Source organism: Aethalodelphis obliquidens, unplaced genomic scaffold, assembly GCF_003676395.1.
Source record: "Aethalodelphis obliquidens isolate GAN/ISIS:26980383/991018 unplaced genomic scaffold, ASM367639v1 scaffold18, whole genome shotgun sequence".
Lineage (NCBI taxonomy): Eukaryota > Metazoa > Chordata > Mammalia > Artiodactyla > Delphinidae > Aethalodelphis > Aethalodelphis obliquidens.
In genome coordinates, this window is record NW_020837962.1 from 30,795,892 (window position 1) to 30,814,311 (window position 18,420).

An 18,420-nucleotide genomic window follows, 5' to 3' on the forward strand; every position below is an offset into this window, starting at 1 on the left:
TCCCCACCCCACCTACATAATGTATACCTCACCAGGTTAGTAAACGTATATGGAATTTTTTTATTTTTAAAATTAATTTTAATATCTTGAATAATCTTATGGTTTTAAAAATCATTCTCTCTATATACACCTATTATTTCTGAACTGTTTGAAAGTAAGTTACAGACATAATGCTCCTTTATTCCTAAATAACTTCAGTGTGTATTTCCTAAAAACAAAAACATTATGATACAATTATTATTGATAATTGGTTGATTTCATTAATTTCAATTTTAAAATAAAGCTTAATAATTTTCATTTCCTCAGTTCCAGTAATGTCCCTTACAGCTAAATAATAAGGAGTTAAATAGATAAAGCTTAGTTACAGGATCCAAATCAATATCACTTAATGCATCTAATTGTTAATGTGTATCTTTTTTTATTAATTAATTAATTTATTTTTGGCTGCGTTGGGTCTTCGTTGCTGCATGTGGTCTTTCTCTAGTTGCGGCGAGCAGGGGCTACTCTTTGTTGTGGTGCGCGGGCTTCTCATTGCAGTGGTTTCTCTTTGCAGAGCACGGACTCTAGGTGCACGGGGTTCAGTAGTTGTGGCATGTGGGCTCAGTAGTTGTGGCACGCAGGCTCAGTAGTTGTGGTGCACGGGCTTAGCTGCTCTGTGGCATGTGGGATCTTCCTGGACCAGGGCTCGAACCCGTGTCCCGTGCATTGGCAGGCGGATTCTTAACCACTGCACCACCAGAGAAGTCCCGTTAATGTGTATCTTTAGTCTCCTTTGATCTGGAACAGTTCCATAGTGTTGTTTGTCTTTCATTACCTTGACATTTCTGAATAGTATGGGCCAATTTACTTTGTAGTATGTCTCAATTTGGTTGTCATACTATAATTTTATCTTGTATTTTTCATTAGTGAGGTTGCATCTCTTTTTCACATGCTTAAGAGCCACTTGTATTTCCTTTTCTGTGTACTTTCTTTCATATCTTTTATGCCGTTTTAAGTGTTGGTTCTTGGTCTTTTTACTAATTTCTAGGAGAGCGTTGCCCTTTTTGATAGGAGTTACAGATGTCACCATTTGGCTTATGATTTTTGCCATGTAGAGCTGATAAAAAATTATGTAGTTAAATTAGTCAATCTTTTATGGATTCTGGATTTTGAGCCATGGTTAGAAAGCCCTTTTTTTATTCTAAATTTATAAGGGAATTCTCTTCTTGTTTTCTGCTAGTACTTTCATGGTTATTTATGTTTAATAAATACCCTGATCTATTTGGAATTACTCTTAAGATATGGCTCCAGCTTTGTTTCCCAGATGGCTACCCAGTACCCCGACCCCATTTATTGAATAATCTCATCTTTTCCTCAAGTGATATGAAATACCTTTGTCATATACCAAATCCCCAATGTAATTAGGCCTATTTCAGGGCTTTATATTCTGTTTAGATGTTCTGTCTATTCAGGCACCAGTACCATATTTTTATTGTAGGCTAATGGTGTTTTATATCTTTTAGGGCTAGTTTCTCCATGTTGCTCTTTTTTAGAATTTTTGTAATCATATTTATGAGCTGTAGAATCAGCTTGTCTAATCACCCTCATCATCCCCCAACAACCCCAAAAATACCTATTGGTATTTTTATTGGGATTGCATAGATTTAGTAATTCGCTTAGAGAAAATTGGCATCTATATGATGCTTAGTCTTCATGTTTAAGACTGTGATAAGTCTTTCTGTTTGTTCTGTTCTTCTTTTGTATCTTTTAGGAGGGGTTTTGAAGTTTTCTTCATTTATGTCTTTCATATTTCACAAGTTTATTGATAGGTAGTTTATCTTTCTCATGTCTATTTGTAATCAAACTTGTTTGTCCATTATATCTACAAACCTTGTAAACTGTTGATGACTATGTATTGGTTTTATATTCCATTACTTTACTGAATATCTTGTTTTCACTTGATTACTCAGATTTTCCAAGTATACATTCATGTCATTTGCAAATAGTGATAAGTTTACCTTGCCTTATCTAACTTTTATTCTTGTAATTTCACTTTCTTATCTAGAATAAGAAAACGAACTTTCTTTACTAGAGGTATCTAGCATTGGCTAGTACCTTCAGTAAAAGTAATGGGGGTAATAGTGGACATCCTTGACTTTGGTGGTTATAGTTTCTCTATTATGATAGTGGTTTTGGCCTAAATAGATACATTTCACTATGTGAAGGAAATATCCTTATTCTTAATCTATTGAATCTTTCAAAATCAAGTATAACTTTTGAATTTTGAGCAGATGCTTTCTGTGTGTTATAGAGATGATCATTTGATTTTCCTCCTAATATCTCTCAATATGATCTATTGAGAGATAGATCAGCAACAACTGAGGCTGTCAGTGTTGAACCATCAATGCATTCTTGATGTGTATGATCACAATATATTATTATTTTTTAATGCATTGCTGGATTTTGTTAATACATATTTCTTTAGGATTTGAGCATTAATATTCATGAGTGGGGTTGATCTGAAGTTTTTTTTGGGGGGTGGTAGTGTCATCTTTGGGAGGTTTAGATATCAGTATTATGTTTGCTTCACAAAAGATTTTGGGGAGGGACTTCCCTGACAGTCCAGTGGTTAACACTTTGCACTTCCACTGCAGGGGGTGCGGGTTCAATCCCTGGTCAGGGTACTAAGATCCCACATGCCATGCGGCTTGGCAAAAAAAAAAAGATTTGGGGGAGTGTTCTTTTCCTTAAAAAACATGGGAATTTGTGTCTGTCTATGAAACATAAATATTACATGTAATATGTTGAGTGTGTGTGTATTTAAAAGTTTGTTAGCGTTCCCTATAAAATCATCTGAGTCTAGTATTTTTTTTTGACATACCTTTGAGAATTTCTATTTCTTCTTTGGGAATCAGTCAGTTTGGGACTTATTTTATTCTGGAGTCAGTTTTGGTAAAGTATTTTTTTCTAAAAATTTGACTCATTCTAATTTTCAAGTTATATACATAGAACTGAGCAAAATGGATTTTTATGTTTTTTAATTCCTTTATTCTGTGATTATTTCCACTTTTTTTCTGATTTTTTATGCTTGTCCTTTCTCCTTCCACATTGCTCCATTTTTATTTCCCTGGATTAGCTAGTTGGGTTTTTTTTTAATTTAAAAGAACTAAATTTTAGATTTGCTTAGTGCAAATGCTTTTCTGTTTTCTAATGTATCCGTTTTTTATTCCTTTATTGGTTTTCCTGTTATTTTCTATTATTTTTTGAGGCATATGCTTAGTTTGTCTTTTTGTTTTAAGTGCAAAGACTATGAATTTTCCACTAAGCACTGCTTTAGCTATATCCAGTGGATTTTCATAGTTAATTCTAATAAATTTTCTATTTTCTAAATAGTTTTCTATTTTGGATCATATTTCTTCCCCTTTGCCCTTTAAGGGGACATTTAAAAATTTCCAGATAGAGGAGGGTTTTTCTTTTTCTTTTGGCTGAGTCAGGTCTTAGTTGCGGCACATGGGATCTTTTGTTGTGGCATGCAGGCTCCTCATGGTGGTGCGCAGGCTTCTCTCTAGTTGTGACGTACAGGCTCCAGAGCGCATGGGCTCAGTAGTTGCGGCATGTGGGCTTAGTTGCACTGTGCCATGTGGGATCTTAGTTCCTGCACCAGGGTCAAACTGGCATCCCCTGCATTGCAAGGCTGATTCTTAACCACTGGACCACCAGGGAAGTCCCTGGAGGAGGGTTTTTTTGTTTTGGTTTTGTTTTTGTTTTTTGCTGTACGCGGGCCTCTCACCGCTGTGGCCTCTCCCGTTGCGGAGCACAGGCTCCGGACGCACAGGCTCAGCAGCCATGGCTCACGGGCCCAGCCGCTCCGCGGCATGTGGGATCCCCCTGGACCGGGGCACGAACCCGTGTCCCCTGCATCGGCAGGCGGACTCTCAACCACTGTGCCACCAGGGAAGCCCCAGGAGGAGGGTTTTTGATTGTCTGTTTTTTTAATTTCCAGTTTTATTGTATTGTGATCAGAAAATGTTACTTGTATTATTTTTTGGAATGTATTGATGTGTTCCTTATGGTTGAATTTTTGCAAATATTTTTTGTGAATTTCTGTGTTCTAGATAATTGAAAACAGTTAAATATTTAGGTTATATTTTATTAGTTATTACATCTTTTCTTTTGCCTGCCATTTGGTCTGCCATAAATTGAGAGATTAATTTCCCATTATTGGTATTTTTTAGATTTCTCATATTTCTGAGATATTTTGCTTTATAATTATCGACTCTCTCTTATTTGTACATAGACATTTATAACATGTTTATGGTGAATTGTACCTTTTATCATTTAAAACATACTCATATTTGTCTTGGTTATTGCTCTTTAGCTAGAATACTACCTTGTTTGAAGATAATTAAGACTTTATTTGTATTTTTCTTTAGCTTTGCTCATTCTTAGGTGTATCTCTTATATACAGCATAGAATTGAGTTTTGCTTTGAGAAGGTCTTAAAATCTTGTTCTTTCAATAGTTGAGTTTAGCCTGTTTACATTTAGTGATAATGACAAGTATCTATTTTATTTATTTGTGTGTGTAGTTGTGATATTTAAAAACTTCTGTACTTTATTCTAGTGGACACCTATATAATCATAACTATAGAACAATATACTTAACCCTTTATTTCATTGTCTTCTAGTTTCCTACCATGAACAGTAACAAAATTACTGTTTTCCTTCCTTCCTTTTGCTCTTTCTCTCCTCTACTATCTGATTTTGGTCAGAAATATTACTTTTGCCCATCATTATAATTGATTTGTTAGCTTCAAGTATCATCCTTTGACTTCCAGCTATATTAGATGACAATTAATTTACTCTACCGCTTGCCTTTTTCCTTTTCACTCTCACATTTTGTTAATTGTAATGACTATCTTTTTGGTGCATTTATATATTCTGGCAATCTAATCCCTATTTTTAGTTTTTTTTTTTTTGGTATTTTGGAATTTTTGTATTTTATTTTTAATTTATTTTTTGTACAGCATGTTCTTATTAGTTGTCCATTTTATACATCTAATCCCTATTTTTAGTTTTATTTCTACAGTTAATTTGAGACAAGCCTTCTGCTGGTTTCCCTAATAATTTCTGGGTTGACCGAAGTTCACCCTCTAGGCCCTTGATATTCAAAGCGTAGTCCATGCACTAGCATCATTGACATCATTACCTACATGTTAGAAACGTAGAATCTCTGCCCCAACCAAGACCTGCTGAATCAGAATTTGCATTTTCATACAATTCCTATGTGATTTGATATGTTCACTGAAGTTAGAGAAGTAACACTATAGTAGTAGTTTCCAAGAGAAGAGCTGGATCATGGGAATAGTTTTGGATGAGAATTTATCTATAGCATTTAGCCTTGAAGGAGAGTTCAACTGGGTGTAAAATCCTTGGGACATCGTTTGGATCCTGACTCAAATAAATCAGCTGTAACAAAGTTTTGATACAATATGAAAAATGTTTTAAAAGCATTGGGTATTAGGTGATATGAAGAAATTGTTAATTTTATTAGCATGTAATGGTATTTTGCTTCTTTTTAAAAGTTTTTATCTGCTGAAGAGACATACATATGTGTTTATGGACAAATTTATGTATTTTGAGGATTCAGTTTAAAATAATCCATCCCCTTACCCCAGTAAAGTTGGAATGGTATGGGGAATAGATTAAAGAAGAACATAGGGCTAATAAGTTTTGAAGCTGGAGTTGGGGATAGTTATAGGGCAGGCATTTCATATTCCTTCTACCTTTGTATATGTTTGAAAAATTCTATAACACAAAGTTAAGAAAATAATTGAATCATAATAGTTTGCTGTTTTCCCATTTTCTGGTGTTGAATGTGGCTATGAAGAACTCAGGCTGGTTTTTTCTTTAAGTCAGTATCTTGATCTTTTTGCCTGTCCTATTCTTTATTTATCTTTGATAATCAGTAACTTTAATGACTATCATATGATAATAATCATATCATAAGTTTTGATGCTGACCGGGGTCAGTTTTTCCTGGCACTTTCAATATTTAGCTTCAAGGCTAATGAATGTTGTCTTGAATTATATCTTTATTTTTTGTTCCATTCTCTTCTTTTGGTTTTCTTATTTGGGGGCTCCAATTATGCATATTTTGGATCTCCTTTGTCTGCCTTCTTTATCACCTCTCTCTAATCTTTTTTTCTCTTACATTTTTTTCATGTTGTCTCTTCCCTCTTGTGCTCCTACCACTTTCATCTTTCTGTTTTTCCCCCTTCTGTCCAGATTCTTTCAACTCACATTTTATTTCCCTTTGTTCTTAAATTTTTTAATACAGTTGATTGAGTTTTCAAAATATCTGAATCCTTTTTCATTAATTTATTGAGTACTTAGTGCATCTTTCTAATTTGTAGGCATATCCTTTAGTTCTTGGAAATTTCTTATTTCTTTGATTCCTATATTCTGTTTTCTTCCATAAAAATTGTTATTATTTCTTGTCTTTTGTTTTAAGCAACATTTTTATTATGCTCAAAGATTTGGGATGGCGCATCACGGGCTGGTTGCTTCTGTCATGCTGGCATGACTTTTTTTCCTCCCCCTCCCCTAAATATTTATTTTTATTTATTTATTTTACTTTTGGCTGCATCAGGTCTTAGTTGCAGCATGTAGGATCTTTCATTGTGGCACACGGGCTCTTTATTGCAGTGCGCGGGCTTCTCTCTAGTTGTGGTGTGTGGGTTTTCTCTCTCTAGTTGTGGTGCACAGGCTCCAGAGTGCATGGGCTCTGTAGTTGTAGCATGCAGGCTCCAGAGTGCGTGGACTCTGTAGTTGTGGTGCGTGGACTCTGTAGTTGTGGTACGCAGGCTTGATTGCCCCGCTGCATGTGGGATCTTAGTTCCCCGACCAGGGATTGAACCCACATTCCCTGCATTGGAAGGCAGATTCTTTACCACTGGACCACCGGGGAAGTCCCCGTATTTGTCTTTTTGTTATTTTGAGCATATATATTTGACTTTCAACCCTTTTGTTGAATTTTTTTTTCCTATTTTGTTTTTAGTTTCTAAGATCTCTTTTCCTGTTTTTTTGTTTGTTTGTTTGTTTTTATTTGCTGATTAAAGCTTTTAAAACGGCAGTGCTCTCCTCCCAGGTTCAAAATATTTTTATTTTTGTGAAGACACAGGTTTCTCCCCCCCCACCCCCAATATGTTTTCTTTCTACTACATGGACCCTATTTCCTCTGTTTATTTGGCTCTTAGTTTTGGAGGAATGTGAGGCAATAAAAAATATGACTGTAGGGTCATTGTGTGTGGATGAAGTTTGTCTACTGATGGGCCTTTCCACTGAGTAGGGAAAGCTGTCTTATCACTGTAGGGTCTAGAGATGGCAGTGTCTTGTCTCTGAGGCTGATCAATTCCTCTAGAAATAAATCCTCTAGTCTCCTCCTGTGGGTATATAACCTGGCTTCCGGCATTTGGAAGCAGATGAGGATCCCGCTGTTCACGCTTGCATTTAACCCCACATAGCATTCTTCAGTCTGAGGTGTTTCTGATTTGTATTCTTCAAACAATACATTTTTGTGTCTTGTAGGATGAAGACAGCAGTAGGCAACAGGGTGTCTGATTGGTTTGCAGAGTTAAATCCCATCTTCTTTCCATCCCTACTCTGTCTTGTGCCTCCAAGTATAGAACCTTTCTGGACTTCTGTTGGTCAACCAACTTGCTTCTTTATACCTTCCCTCTCCAGGCACCTATGTTTTAGGTTCCTTCCCTCTCCTAAATGGGTCACAGCTCATACAAATGCTTTGCATATTCCAAAATATGTTATTCTCATTTCTCTTTCTACTGTTTTCTTTGTCCTTGTAGATTTGTGTCATATTTATTCTTAGTGTTTTTAGGAGTTAGAGGAAATGACAGATGTGGTCAATCAACCATGTTTTACTAGAACTCAAAAACTGGTTATTGAAAAGACCAGTGACATTGATCTTTGGTGGACCTGATTAAGGTGAAAGATGAGAAAGCACTAATGCATATTAGCAATGTGAAAGGAAATATAAGAAACATGTATAAGAGAATATTAACTACAACTTTATGATAATCAATTTGAAACCCTATAGCAGGGTTAGCAAGCTGCATCCTGCAAACTAAATCTGGCCCAACACTTGTTTCTGTAAATAAAGTTTTATTGGAACACAGCTATAACTCATTTGTTTACATATTGTCTAATGTTCTTTTGCACTATAATAGCAGAGTTGAGTATTTGTGACAGAACCATATGGCTCACAAGGCCTAAAATATTTACTGCATAACCCTTTATAGAAAGAGTTTGCTGACTCCTGCTGTAGAGGAAATTATTTCCTAGAGAAAAAGACTACAAGTGACTTAAAAGTGCTGTACTAGATAAATAACCATAGGAGAGATTGGAAAGGTTATTAACGATCTTTTAAGAAGTCTCCAACAAGAGAACTGAATTCTGAGTTCACTAATCTTTGAAGAACAGGTAATTTCCTTTTCCTTTACATTATCTTAGACCATAGAATAATATGGAAAAGCCTATTCAAGATGATATCATCAAATTATTAATGTAGTCATCTTTTAAAGAAACCTCGCTGTTGGAGCTTTTTGGTTTGCAGTTTTAAGAGAGTTCATATTGTTCATGCAGTGGTAACAGAATGTGGTACCAGGGTCCACAGTGACCAAACACACTCCTTCTGTCTCTGGGAAGGGTGGTGCAGCATTTTTCTGACAGAGTTCACTGATCCCCTTGACCACACAATTCCCTACTTTTTCTTAATACCATTTGTGGACTTTTTACATTAGTTCCATTTCTGAGTTGTAGAACCACCCTCATTACTAAGAAAAATTGTGTGTGTACAGTATATGTATATATGTTTGTGTACACATCTTAATCTTAGCCTTCCAGGCCTGAAAGAGGACAGATGCAGTCTTTTCATTTCTGTTCATCTGTTTTATAGTTAAAACTAGTCATTTTGGAATCATTAGAATAATAATGCGTATAATATTATTGTAACAGATTGTACTAATGTAGTAATTGTAGTGTTACTATACTCTGTTTTCAGATATTTCTTTTTGTTACTTTGTGAGCAGTAACATTCCCCATCTGTAGGTCATATGATAGTGTTGAATTGTCCTTTTTATAGTGAGTCCCCAGTATCCATAGTTGCATCATGTCAGCAAATGGTCAACTTATTTCAGGGATTTCCAAGACTGATTTGGGAGTCCCAAATCAGGTTCAGTGGTTTGCTAGGAGGACTCAGAATTCAGAAGAGCTATTACACTCCTGGTTACAGCCTATTTGAGAGAAAGGGTCAGATTAAGATCAATGGAAAAAAACATGTAGGGCAAGGTCTAGAAGACACAGAACAAGCTTTCGGTTGTCCTCTTCCTAGTGGAATCATGTGAGCAGTGCTTAATTTCCCCCGAAACAAAGTGTGACAACACTGAAGGAGTGTTGCCAGACCCTCTGGAGTCAAACTGATACCATGTGGCCCAAGGCCCCATCATCAGTTGCATTGTTAGCATAATCTATGAAGGGCAGCTCAAGGCTTCATTCAGGTAAACAGATACACTCTTAAGAGGCAGGATATTCCAAGAGCACAGAGGTTATCTTCCAGGTGGCAGGCAAGGGCCAAACTTCTCTTTGAAATGTGCAGGGTTTGGACAATCCAGACCTGCTGAGTTAATCCTTTACTGTACATCACCACATATCAAGTTCCTCATCATATGTACTTTCTCTACCACCACTACAAACAAATTTTAAATGACACTTATAATAGGTTTAAACCCATTTAATAATGCAGATCTGCCAGCATCCATTTTTGAATGGAAGAAAAAGTTCTTTCCGAAAGGTCATATTCAATTCACATTTGGATTAGATAAAATGTCAATTTACATCAGATGTTTACCTTTAGGCTTTAGAAGGTAAGGCTGAATTGTGTCACTTCTTTCGTTCAAGAGTATTTGGCCCCCAAATCCCTGTGCATGAAAAATGGAGTGATAAACATAAGGAGTCAGCATCTTTCAAATGTGGATCAAATCCATTGGAAAGGGGGTACAAATTGGGCTAGGTGTGGACAAGGATCAGAATGTTATCATCTTTATCTTTTTTGTGGCACATCTTTTTATTTTATTTCCTCTTAGGCACTTTATGTTATTAAAAAACTAAAAAAAAAAAAAAAAATGCACATCTTGGATTCCAAGAAATTGTTTGTAGGGTTTTAGAAACTACAGCAGTATTGAGGGTATATGGGGGAACCCCTGAGTTTTCAGTTTGCTCAGATACTGGATGAGTTCAAAAGTGATGCTGAAGCTGAAGCTGACTGGAAATGTCTAGACTATAACCTAAAGTGTCTGGTCTTTGTAAAGATTCTGGCTTATAAAGGATGCAAGGCTTAACATTTAAAAAAATCTTTAGTAATGGTGAGAGGAAAAGAAAAAAAAAAGTTCCCTGAAGTATAAATACATTTTTAGTCTGTTTTTTAAAACAAAATTTGAATCATCATATCTGTATACCTTTGCTCTCTTCACTCACCATTATGTCTGAGCAGCAGTGTTTTAAAAGAAGGGTGTTTAGGTACAGAAGTCTTTTTCCTTGCAGGGATGGAATGGGATAGGAGGGACAGATTAGTGCTCTCTGTTGGAAAGTGGTTAGCATTTTGTAACATTGCTTCATTAGGGTTACTACCCAAGGGCAGCTCATGCCAAGGTATTACTTTGTAGTCTCAACCTTGGGAGCATCCCTCTCCATGCAGTGGGTGCCCAGTCTTGGGGAGAAGCTCTGAGCAAGTTGGGTGCTCTTGGGTGTGAGTTGATGGAAGGAATGCTGAAGCCCCAAATCCTGAGAGCAGACTGTCCCACCAAGTGAGTGTGCTTGACACTGTGTCAGAGGTGACCAAGGCTTAATTTTACAGGAGAGCAACAGACACTTTATAAAGTTGTTTTTCAGTAACAGTAGCCTGTGCTGAGTTAACTTTAGTCCTTGCTTCCATTAAACAACTTGTTTTCTCCCTCTCGTTCACAGAGCTCTCTTGCTGAGACCTTGGATAGCACGGGCAGTCTTGACCCCCAGAGATCGGACATGATTTACACCATAGAAGATGTTCCTCCCTGGTACCTGTGCATATTTCTGGGGTTGCAGGTAAGATGATTCCTTTGGAATATAACCACCAGCAGATGCTTGAATTGTCTGTCTGGATTATTTAAAATTCAATTTTTATTTTTTATTTATTGACAACTTTAATATAAATTACTCTTTTAAGAATGTTGAATGGGAATTGTTAACATGAACTTCATAACAGTGAAAGGAGGAAAACAGGAGGAGTAGGTTAATCATGGAATGAAAGAAGGAAAATGTTCAGGGAATAAGCAAGAGAAACGACATGGAAGTAAGGGGAAAAGATCATAGATGTGTGGAAAGGGGAGAATAGAGGGAAGATAAAGGTAGAAGAATAGAGAAAAAAAGGGTTAATGTTCATCTCTCATGCCTAGTTAATCAACCACAGTCACCGTCAGTTCTGCCATGAAATATGGGTGACACTGAGAAGTGCTGTGTTGGTCAGGGCATAAATGTGGAGGCTTCAATCTTATTTTTAAAGGAAGGCAAACTTCGCCTCGGTGGTGTCTGCTTTGTCTGCTGCAATTTCCAGTGGGAGCAGAGCAGGGAAGCTGCCAGGGGAGGGGTGGGGGCATGGGGCGAGAGGTGACCCAAGCTAATGCAGGACTCCTGAATCTTTGGTACCCACTCCCCCCCCCACCACCACCACTCCCTTTTCCCACTTACGATTGAAGTGGGGCTTTAGGAGAAAGGGGATGACATGGAAGCCTCTTTGTCCAGACACATACCCCTGGCCTGTGTTTGCCTTGGTTTTGAGGTTTCACTTTCCATTCTTTACGTTTGAATGATCAGTTCATGCTGAGAAAATCAGTCCCGTTATCCAGAGAGGTTTATTCACTTGGAGGTGAACTGTACCTGATGAGAGCTGATGCTTTGGTCCCGTTTCCAGGCCCCTCCCCTTAGGTATCAAAGCACTTGGTAACCTGGACAGAAAGGCATCTAATAAAGAAGACATAACCAAAGGAGCTGACTGGTCTTGGCAAATAATTTCCCTAGGGCTGAGTATCTGGAATCAGATTCAAGAAACTCGTTTTTTGAAATGTTTATATTATAGATGTTTCTAGAAGTAGTCTTCCCTGTTCAGATAGGATTGGGAAACCCTGTGTGCATCATGCCCTTCTTGACAGTGCACAGCACTCTTAAACTTGTGAGCAGCTCTGGGAAGTCCTGGATGAGAATGTTCTCTTCCCCTCACCAAACACCTATTAGTGTTACACAGTTAGGCTTTATGGGCTGCAAGCAGCACATTTTGGCAAACATGACCAGAGATGGGGAACTATTAGGAAGAAACGTAGGAAGTTTGCAGAACAGAAGTAGGAACTGAACAGGCAGGCCTCTGGGAGGAAGGGAAGTGAGCAGTGAAGGCTGGAATGTCCTGCCAGGGCCACAGGGAATGGGGGAGGGGCCCTAAAGGAAGAGTGGGATGGGCTCTTTCTGGAGGATTCCCACAGCTACTGTGTGACCCTAGCCCTTCCCTGATTGCTGTTAAACAATGCCAGACCATAGAAAAAGATGGAAAACGCCTTGTGCAATGAAGCTTGTAACTTTAATCCCCAGACCTAAAAGAATTAAAAAAAAAAAAAAAGGACGAATTATCTCAAGAACATAGATGTAAAATTCTACATAAAATATTGGCATATCAAATCCCAGAAGAAAAATCTAGCATGACTAACTAGAATGGTTCAGTGCCACACGGTTCATGTTAACAGATTAGAGGAGAAAGACCTATGGTTTTAGCAATTGATGCTGAAAAGCATTTTAAAAAAGCAAATATTCCCAGTAAGAATTATATAAATAAAACACTACCAGTGTTTGTGTTGAGTACTTCCTTTGTGCTGGTCTGGATTCATGCAAGTAATAATTAATAATACAAGTTAGTGATAAGACAAGAAAATGTAATGGAAAGGAGAAATGCAAAAAACAGAGATGATTTGGCATATGATAAGAGTGTGTATCTAAAAAACCAAATTCTTCATGTGTGTAACTTTTTAAAAACAACAGGGGGGTGGGCAAAGTTAGGGTAAAATCAGAAAAAATACAAAGAAGGGTTTATTCTTTTCCCCTCTGTCTCCCTGTTACCCGTAGCATTACCTGACGTGCTTCAGCGGCACCATTGCGGTGCCCTTTCTGCTGGCCGATGCCATGTGTGTGGGATTTGACCAGTGGGCCACCAGCCAGCTCATCGGGACCATTTTCTTCTGCGTGGGAATCACAACTTTGCTGCAGACAACTTTTGGATGCAGGTGAGATTGGGGCACTAAATTGGGGATGCTGAAGCACCCATGAAGCATTAAGTACTGCCATTCACCTAGGGCTGCTTAGAGGGACTGACTGGAGTATAGGGAGGTGTGTCCTAGTGGCATTTGCCCTGCCTTCCCCCAACGCTACTGTGTTTCTTCTCTAGATGGGTGGCACCGCTTCCCACCTAGTTGTGCAGGCTGGAAACATACTCACTCTCAGTTCCTTCCATCCCACCAGTTGGCAGGGCAAGTTTTCTCTCCAGTACCCCCTCCCTGCCCCCATTCCTGAAGTTCAGGCCTAGACTGTTCTACTAGGTTCCTAGTTGGTTTCCCTGCCTCCAGGGCTACTCTCCTCTGCCCTGCTCTGTGTGCTACTCTAGTGCTGTCTTTCAGTGTTTGCATCTTCCTGGGTGTTACCAGGCTACAGGCCTCCTCCCTGTTTAAAAAAACAGATGTGCCCACCCTGTAGACTTCTCCCTTGTTTTCTGTCCCACCACCCTTCCAGCCATGTCCCTGCGCTCTGCAGTCCCCTTCCCTGCACTCACCCAGGGGTGAGTTCCTCCCCGAGCCCACCCTGCTGTCTTGCCATCCTGTGCTTGTGCTTCGCTGCAGCCTTCCAGTCCTGGCTTGCCCCTCTCCTCTCTGTGAAGCATCCCTGACTTCCCAAAGCCTCCTTTCTCTCTGAATTCCCACACATGCACCTTGTGTATGTTCTTCTAATGTGGCTCTTATTCCACTTTGTCCTTTTTTGTTTGTGTCTTTTCTTGCTGATTCGTGTTTCCTTCCTTGATGCCAGAACTGCGCTTTGCATGCCCAGTCCCCAGCTTAAATGGGTATGGAGCTGGCATAGGTAGGAAAAGAACTGTCCTGTCTTACCTCCTCCTGCAGGCTTGCTTTGTCCCCTCCTGTCCCCTTCTTCCACCCTCTTCACATGCAGCCTTTTCCTCTACCCTAGGGTGCTGCTCAAGGGGTGGAGCCTGTGGGGACAGGACTGTCCTCAGGGGGAGGACAGCAGAGTAAACATGCGAGTTCTGTCTCTCACTCCATTACAGACTGTCTGCCTTCCCTGCTAGGAAAATGGGAGCAAAGGCAGAGGGAAAAGAAGGCAGCTTGGGAATCATGGAGTGTATTCCAGTGAGTCAGAATCCTCAGGGTGACCTTTACTTGAGGGGGGGCGGGGCAGGAGAATATGGGAAGAACAGTGTTAGGGCATCCTGGTTGGCGACATAAGCAATGTCCTCAGGAGGGATACGGCAGCTCCCTAGCAGTTCTGCTGATGGAAGGAAGGCTGTGAGGGCTGGCTAGCTCTTGGGGTTCTCAAAACCCCAGCCCCTGCAGGACTGCCTGCAGCCACCATGCTGAGCAGATCCCTTACCTCAGAAGGGAGGGTCTTCTTAGGGGACCCCTGAGGGAAAGTCAGGGTGTTATTGACCTGTTAGGGGAAGGAGATGTGTTCAGGCATTCCAGAGAGGACTTGATTCATTTTCTTAGAGCCCAGGTAGTTAAATTTGGCTGGCAGCATCTTTCATTCTTTTGACACAGCATTCAAGGTTCTGTATTTCAAAGCCAGAAAGGATTAGAAAGCTTTTATTGACCGACTCAAGTGTACACAGGACACTGGTTCTCTGGGGAAATATTCTTTTTCTAAACAGCTAGCTCATCAGGGAACTTGTAGCACAAACCATCTGTAAATTTGGGCAGTGCCTCTAGTTGAGAATTGTTGGTTGACTTGAAGAGGGAATGAAAGACGTGTTTACTGAGGTACAGCAGGTACCAGGTGCAGCTCTGCCTTGGTCTCATATCAGGGAGGCTAACCCTGACTGACAGTTGAGCCTGGCTGTGCTGGGCACAGTTGCCTAATGGTGACATAGTAGGGAGAGTTTGGGGTAACTTTTGGTGTGTGCTTTCAGTTATGGGAGGGCACCCGTTCAGGACCCTCTTGCCCATCGTTGGGGCACAAGAGACCTAAACAGAGCAGCCTGGGTCAGTGCAGTTTACCCCCTCCCCTCCCCCTGAAGGAGCACAGTGGAAGGAGGGGAAGATGGGAAAAGAGGAGTCAGTTAACTTTTGCTCTACTCCCTTCTTTGTGCTACAGCACCTTTTTCTTGCCTGGAATCCTTGCCTCCAGCTCCCATCTAGTAGGGAAACAGTGAGAAGGCACTCAGCGCCATGGTTTCCAGCTCCACAAAGCCTCAAGCTGTTGTTGATACATTCTTTTTAGTTTTATCCAGCATATATTTGAGGGCCTGCTGTGTGAAGGTGAACCCAGATGATGAGGTGGGTGAGAGGCATTTCCTTCCCTGCCTGGTTGGTCACCACCTCTGGAGTTTGTTTGCTGTATCTGTTTATTCATGTGTCCCATCTCCTCCATCCTCTGCATCTCCCTGTCCTTCACCCTTTTCTGTTAAAACTCTTAACTCCTCTTTACCCATCTTCCCTTCCTTCCATGGTGCCCAAAGAGGCAGGGCTACCCCTACTAGCTGAATCACCTCTCACACCCTTGCCCCTGGTTTTCCTGTGGGTTTCGTAAAAGAAGAGCAGAGATCTCAGGAGTGGCCAAATATCCCACTCCTCTAGTATTTCCAGCAGACCAAAATTGGCACTCAGACCTCAGTAGAGTGGGGACCCACCTCTGGCACCCAGTACTTACTCAGAACGGGGGCAGGGTTGAGCATCCCTTGGCCTATTCCAGGGGACCCACCAAAGCCAGAGCAGCAACATTGCCAGTGTTAGTTAAAATCAAGTTGTTGAATATTGTAATGATCAACTTTAATCCCATGGGCAGTCAGAATCTACAGTTTCCAGTAAAGCATTAGCTTATGCCACATGGCAAATGATGGTTTCTTTCCCATTCACACACGGGGGAGTGAAATGAGTGAGTATGAGAAGTTAGAGGGACCTATGCAGCGTTATGACTCTGGACAGAAGACCTCTCCAGCTCCCAGTTTCCTTTTGTGAAAATGACAGGAGGCTCTTCCTAAGGTGTCCTGTGGATGACATTTGCCATCACTGTGTTTTTGTAGATTATTAAAAGCTCTTCCTAAAATACATTTGGGAAGTTACAGAGTATGAATAATGTGAAAAGCCTTTTAATTCTGCTGCTTGCTAACATAGACCCTTATCGTAGACTGTGAATTATCATCTTAACAGACTTGTGCATTTACTTCCTGATCACAACAGGATCAAACAGATAAAGCAGTTGGGGCAGAGGGAATATCAAGGTGGGACAGTGGGAAAGAAAGGCTGAAGTGCCAAGAGTGGGGTTTATTCCCAGTATCACAGACATAGGATTGCAGATGGCCTGTACATGTTTGTTGGTGTTTGTTTGCAGTTCACACTCATTTCCTTAGGCAGAGAGCTGCAGAAGGAAAATCATGTTCAGCTTTCATGATTTCTGGGACAGATTTTCAGACTTTTCCAACTCTGAGTGGTTTGCCATGTGTGTCTGAGTTCTGTCCGTTTCTTCGTGTGTTTACCTGTTGAGTACCCAGTACTCCCTTGCACTGGATGTAGTGTGTACATGGGACCTAGAGACCAGCCATAGTCCATGCCTCTGAGGGGTGGGGCCTGTATTGTGAGGAAGCTAAGACCATGATCGCAGGTCTAGAACCGAGGTAGGAAGTATAAGCATTCCCATCCTCTGGGCTGTGGCCAGGTCATCCCTGCTCCGTGTTTCACACGGGCACTCTGGTGAAGAGTGGCATGCTGTTCCTGGAAAGTTGTTTCATTCCATAAAAATAACCAAAATTGATATGGAAAAAGTGAGGGTGAAACAGATGTGTGCCTTTGCAAACCTGAACACAAGCTCAGAATGTCGACTTTAAGATGCTGTGTTGTAAAATCCTCCTTTGGGGGCATGTTTTCCATGGGCTGGGCTGGCTAAGGACACAGAAAATGTGTCTGATGCAGCGTGTGCTGCAGACCCTCCTTCCTTCTCCCCTGGCATGAACATGCTTTCCTTTCCTCCAGAGATCATGACTTGTTTTGAAATGGAGGTCATATGTCTCTGCCCCAGTTGTGTGACTTCTGTGGCTTTAGTGCTTCCCAGGGCTTCCACCTGTTGGAGATGGGCAGTTTCTGTGACAGCTGCTTCTTCCATCCCCCTCCTCCCATCCAGCCTTTTCCTTCTTCCTTCTTTTCTTTGACCTTTATCCCCTGCAGTTTGCTTTCAACGAGGTCTTTACTGTCGAGTGCCCTTGGGTGAGGTTTCAGATTGCTGAAATCAAACCTTATTCTGATTGATTTCAATCCAACCTACCCCTTGGGCTCTTTCCAGGAATTAGTAAAAAACCTTTAAAATCCCAAGAGCAGGGGCAGGGTTCAGAGTCCCCTAACTCAGATGTTAGCCAGCCAGCAGCAGCTATGCCTCCCTGGCTTTGGGGAGGACTCAGTTCATGTATAACCTAGGCTGCCGTTGTCTTTTCCATCAGAGACCAAGCTTTGATAGCAGCTCTGAGCTTCCCAGAGCCCTTGTCCTCGGGTGTTATGCATAGCTGGGGGTGAAGGAGGGCCCTCTGGGATGGACCCTGCCCCCTTGCACACCATGCTGACCTCCAGCTTTCCCTGAGGTGTGCAGGTGCTGTGTTTGGGGACCACATCCAGCTTTTTGTTCCAGGTGCCTCTTGGAGGCCTTTCTCTCAGCTCTCCAGCAAAAGAAAAAATTGCAGGTGGAGTGGCCCGTTTCTTGAGAGCCTCTCTTGGCCATAACAGGCCTGCTGTAGACACACAGAATATTCCTTTGCTGAGAAAAGGTAGGGTTTTGGCTAAGAGAGTCATTGTAGCTGGTGCAGCAGCCTGGTCTCTAACAGAGTTGTCTGCCTTGAGGAGAGAGCTACCCCGTCTTCCATCTCCTTTGGTTCTGGGACCTGTACGGTATAGGAGGCAGCTCCAGGATACTTTAAAGTCTCAAGTATAAGGCTTTGAACTCTTAACTGTTGATAAAATTTAGAAGAATGGAGAGATGCAGTGCTTGGATAGGGGTAGGGGAGACTGGGATTTTCCCCCACATTCTTTTCCTGTATATGTGTTTGTGTGGGGGTGTATGTGCAATTTTTTAAATTACTTGAGAATT

At 40.7% G+C, this 18,420-nt stretch overlaps 1 protein-coding gene across 3 annotated transcripts in view; it reads left to right on the forward strand.

The window, feature by feature from the left end:
- The window catches only part of SLC23A2 (solute carrier family 23 member 2), a 150,913-nt gene that overhangs the window by 94,657 nt on the left and 37,836 nt on the right, over positions 1 to 18,420 (forward strand). For all 3 annotated transcript variants that reach the window (XM_027118228.1, XM_027118229.1, XM_027118231.1), the window contains 2 exons: positions 11,017 to 11,133; positions 13,195 to 13,352. In XM_027118228.1, coding sequence (XP_026974029.1) covers positions 11,017 to 11,133; positions 13,195 to 13,352 — 275 coding nt within the window. The remainder of the gene's footprint in view (positions 1 to 11,016; positions 11,134 to 13,194; positions 13,353 to 18,420) is intronic.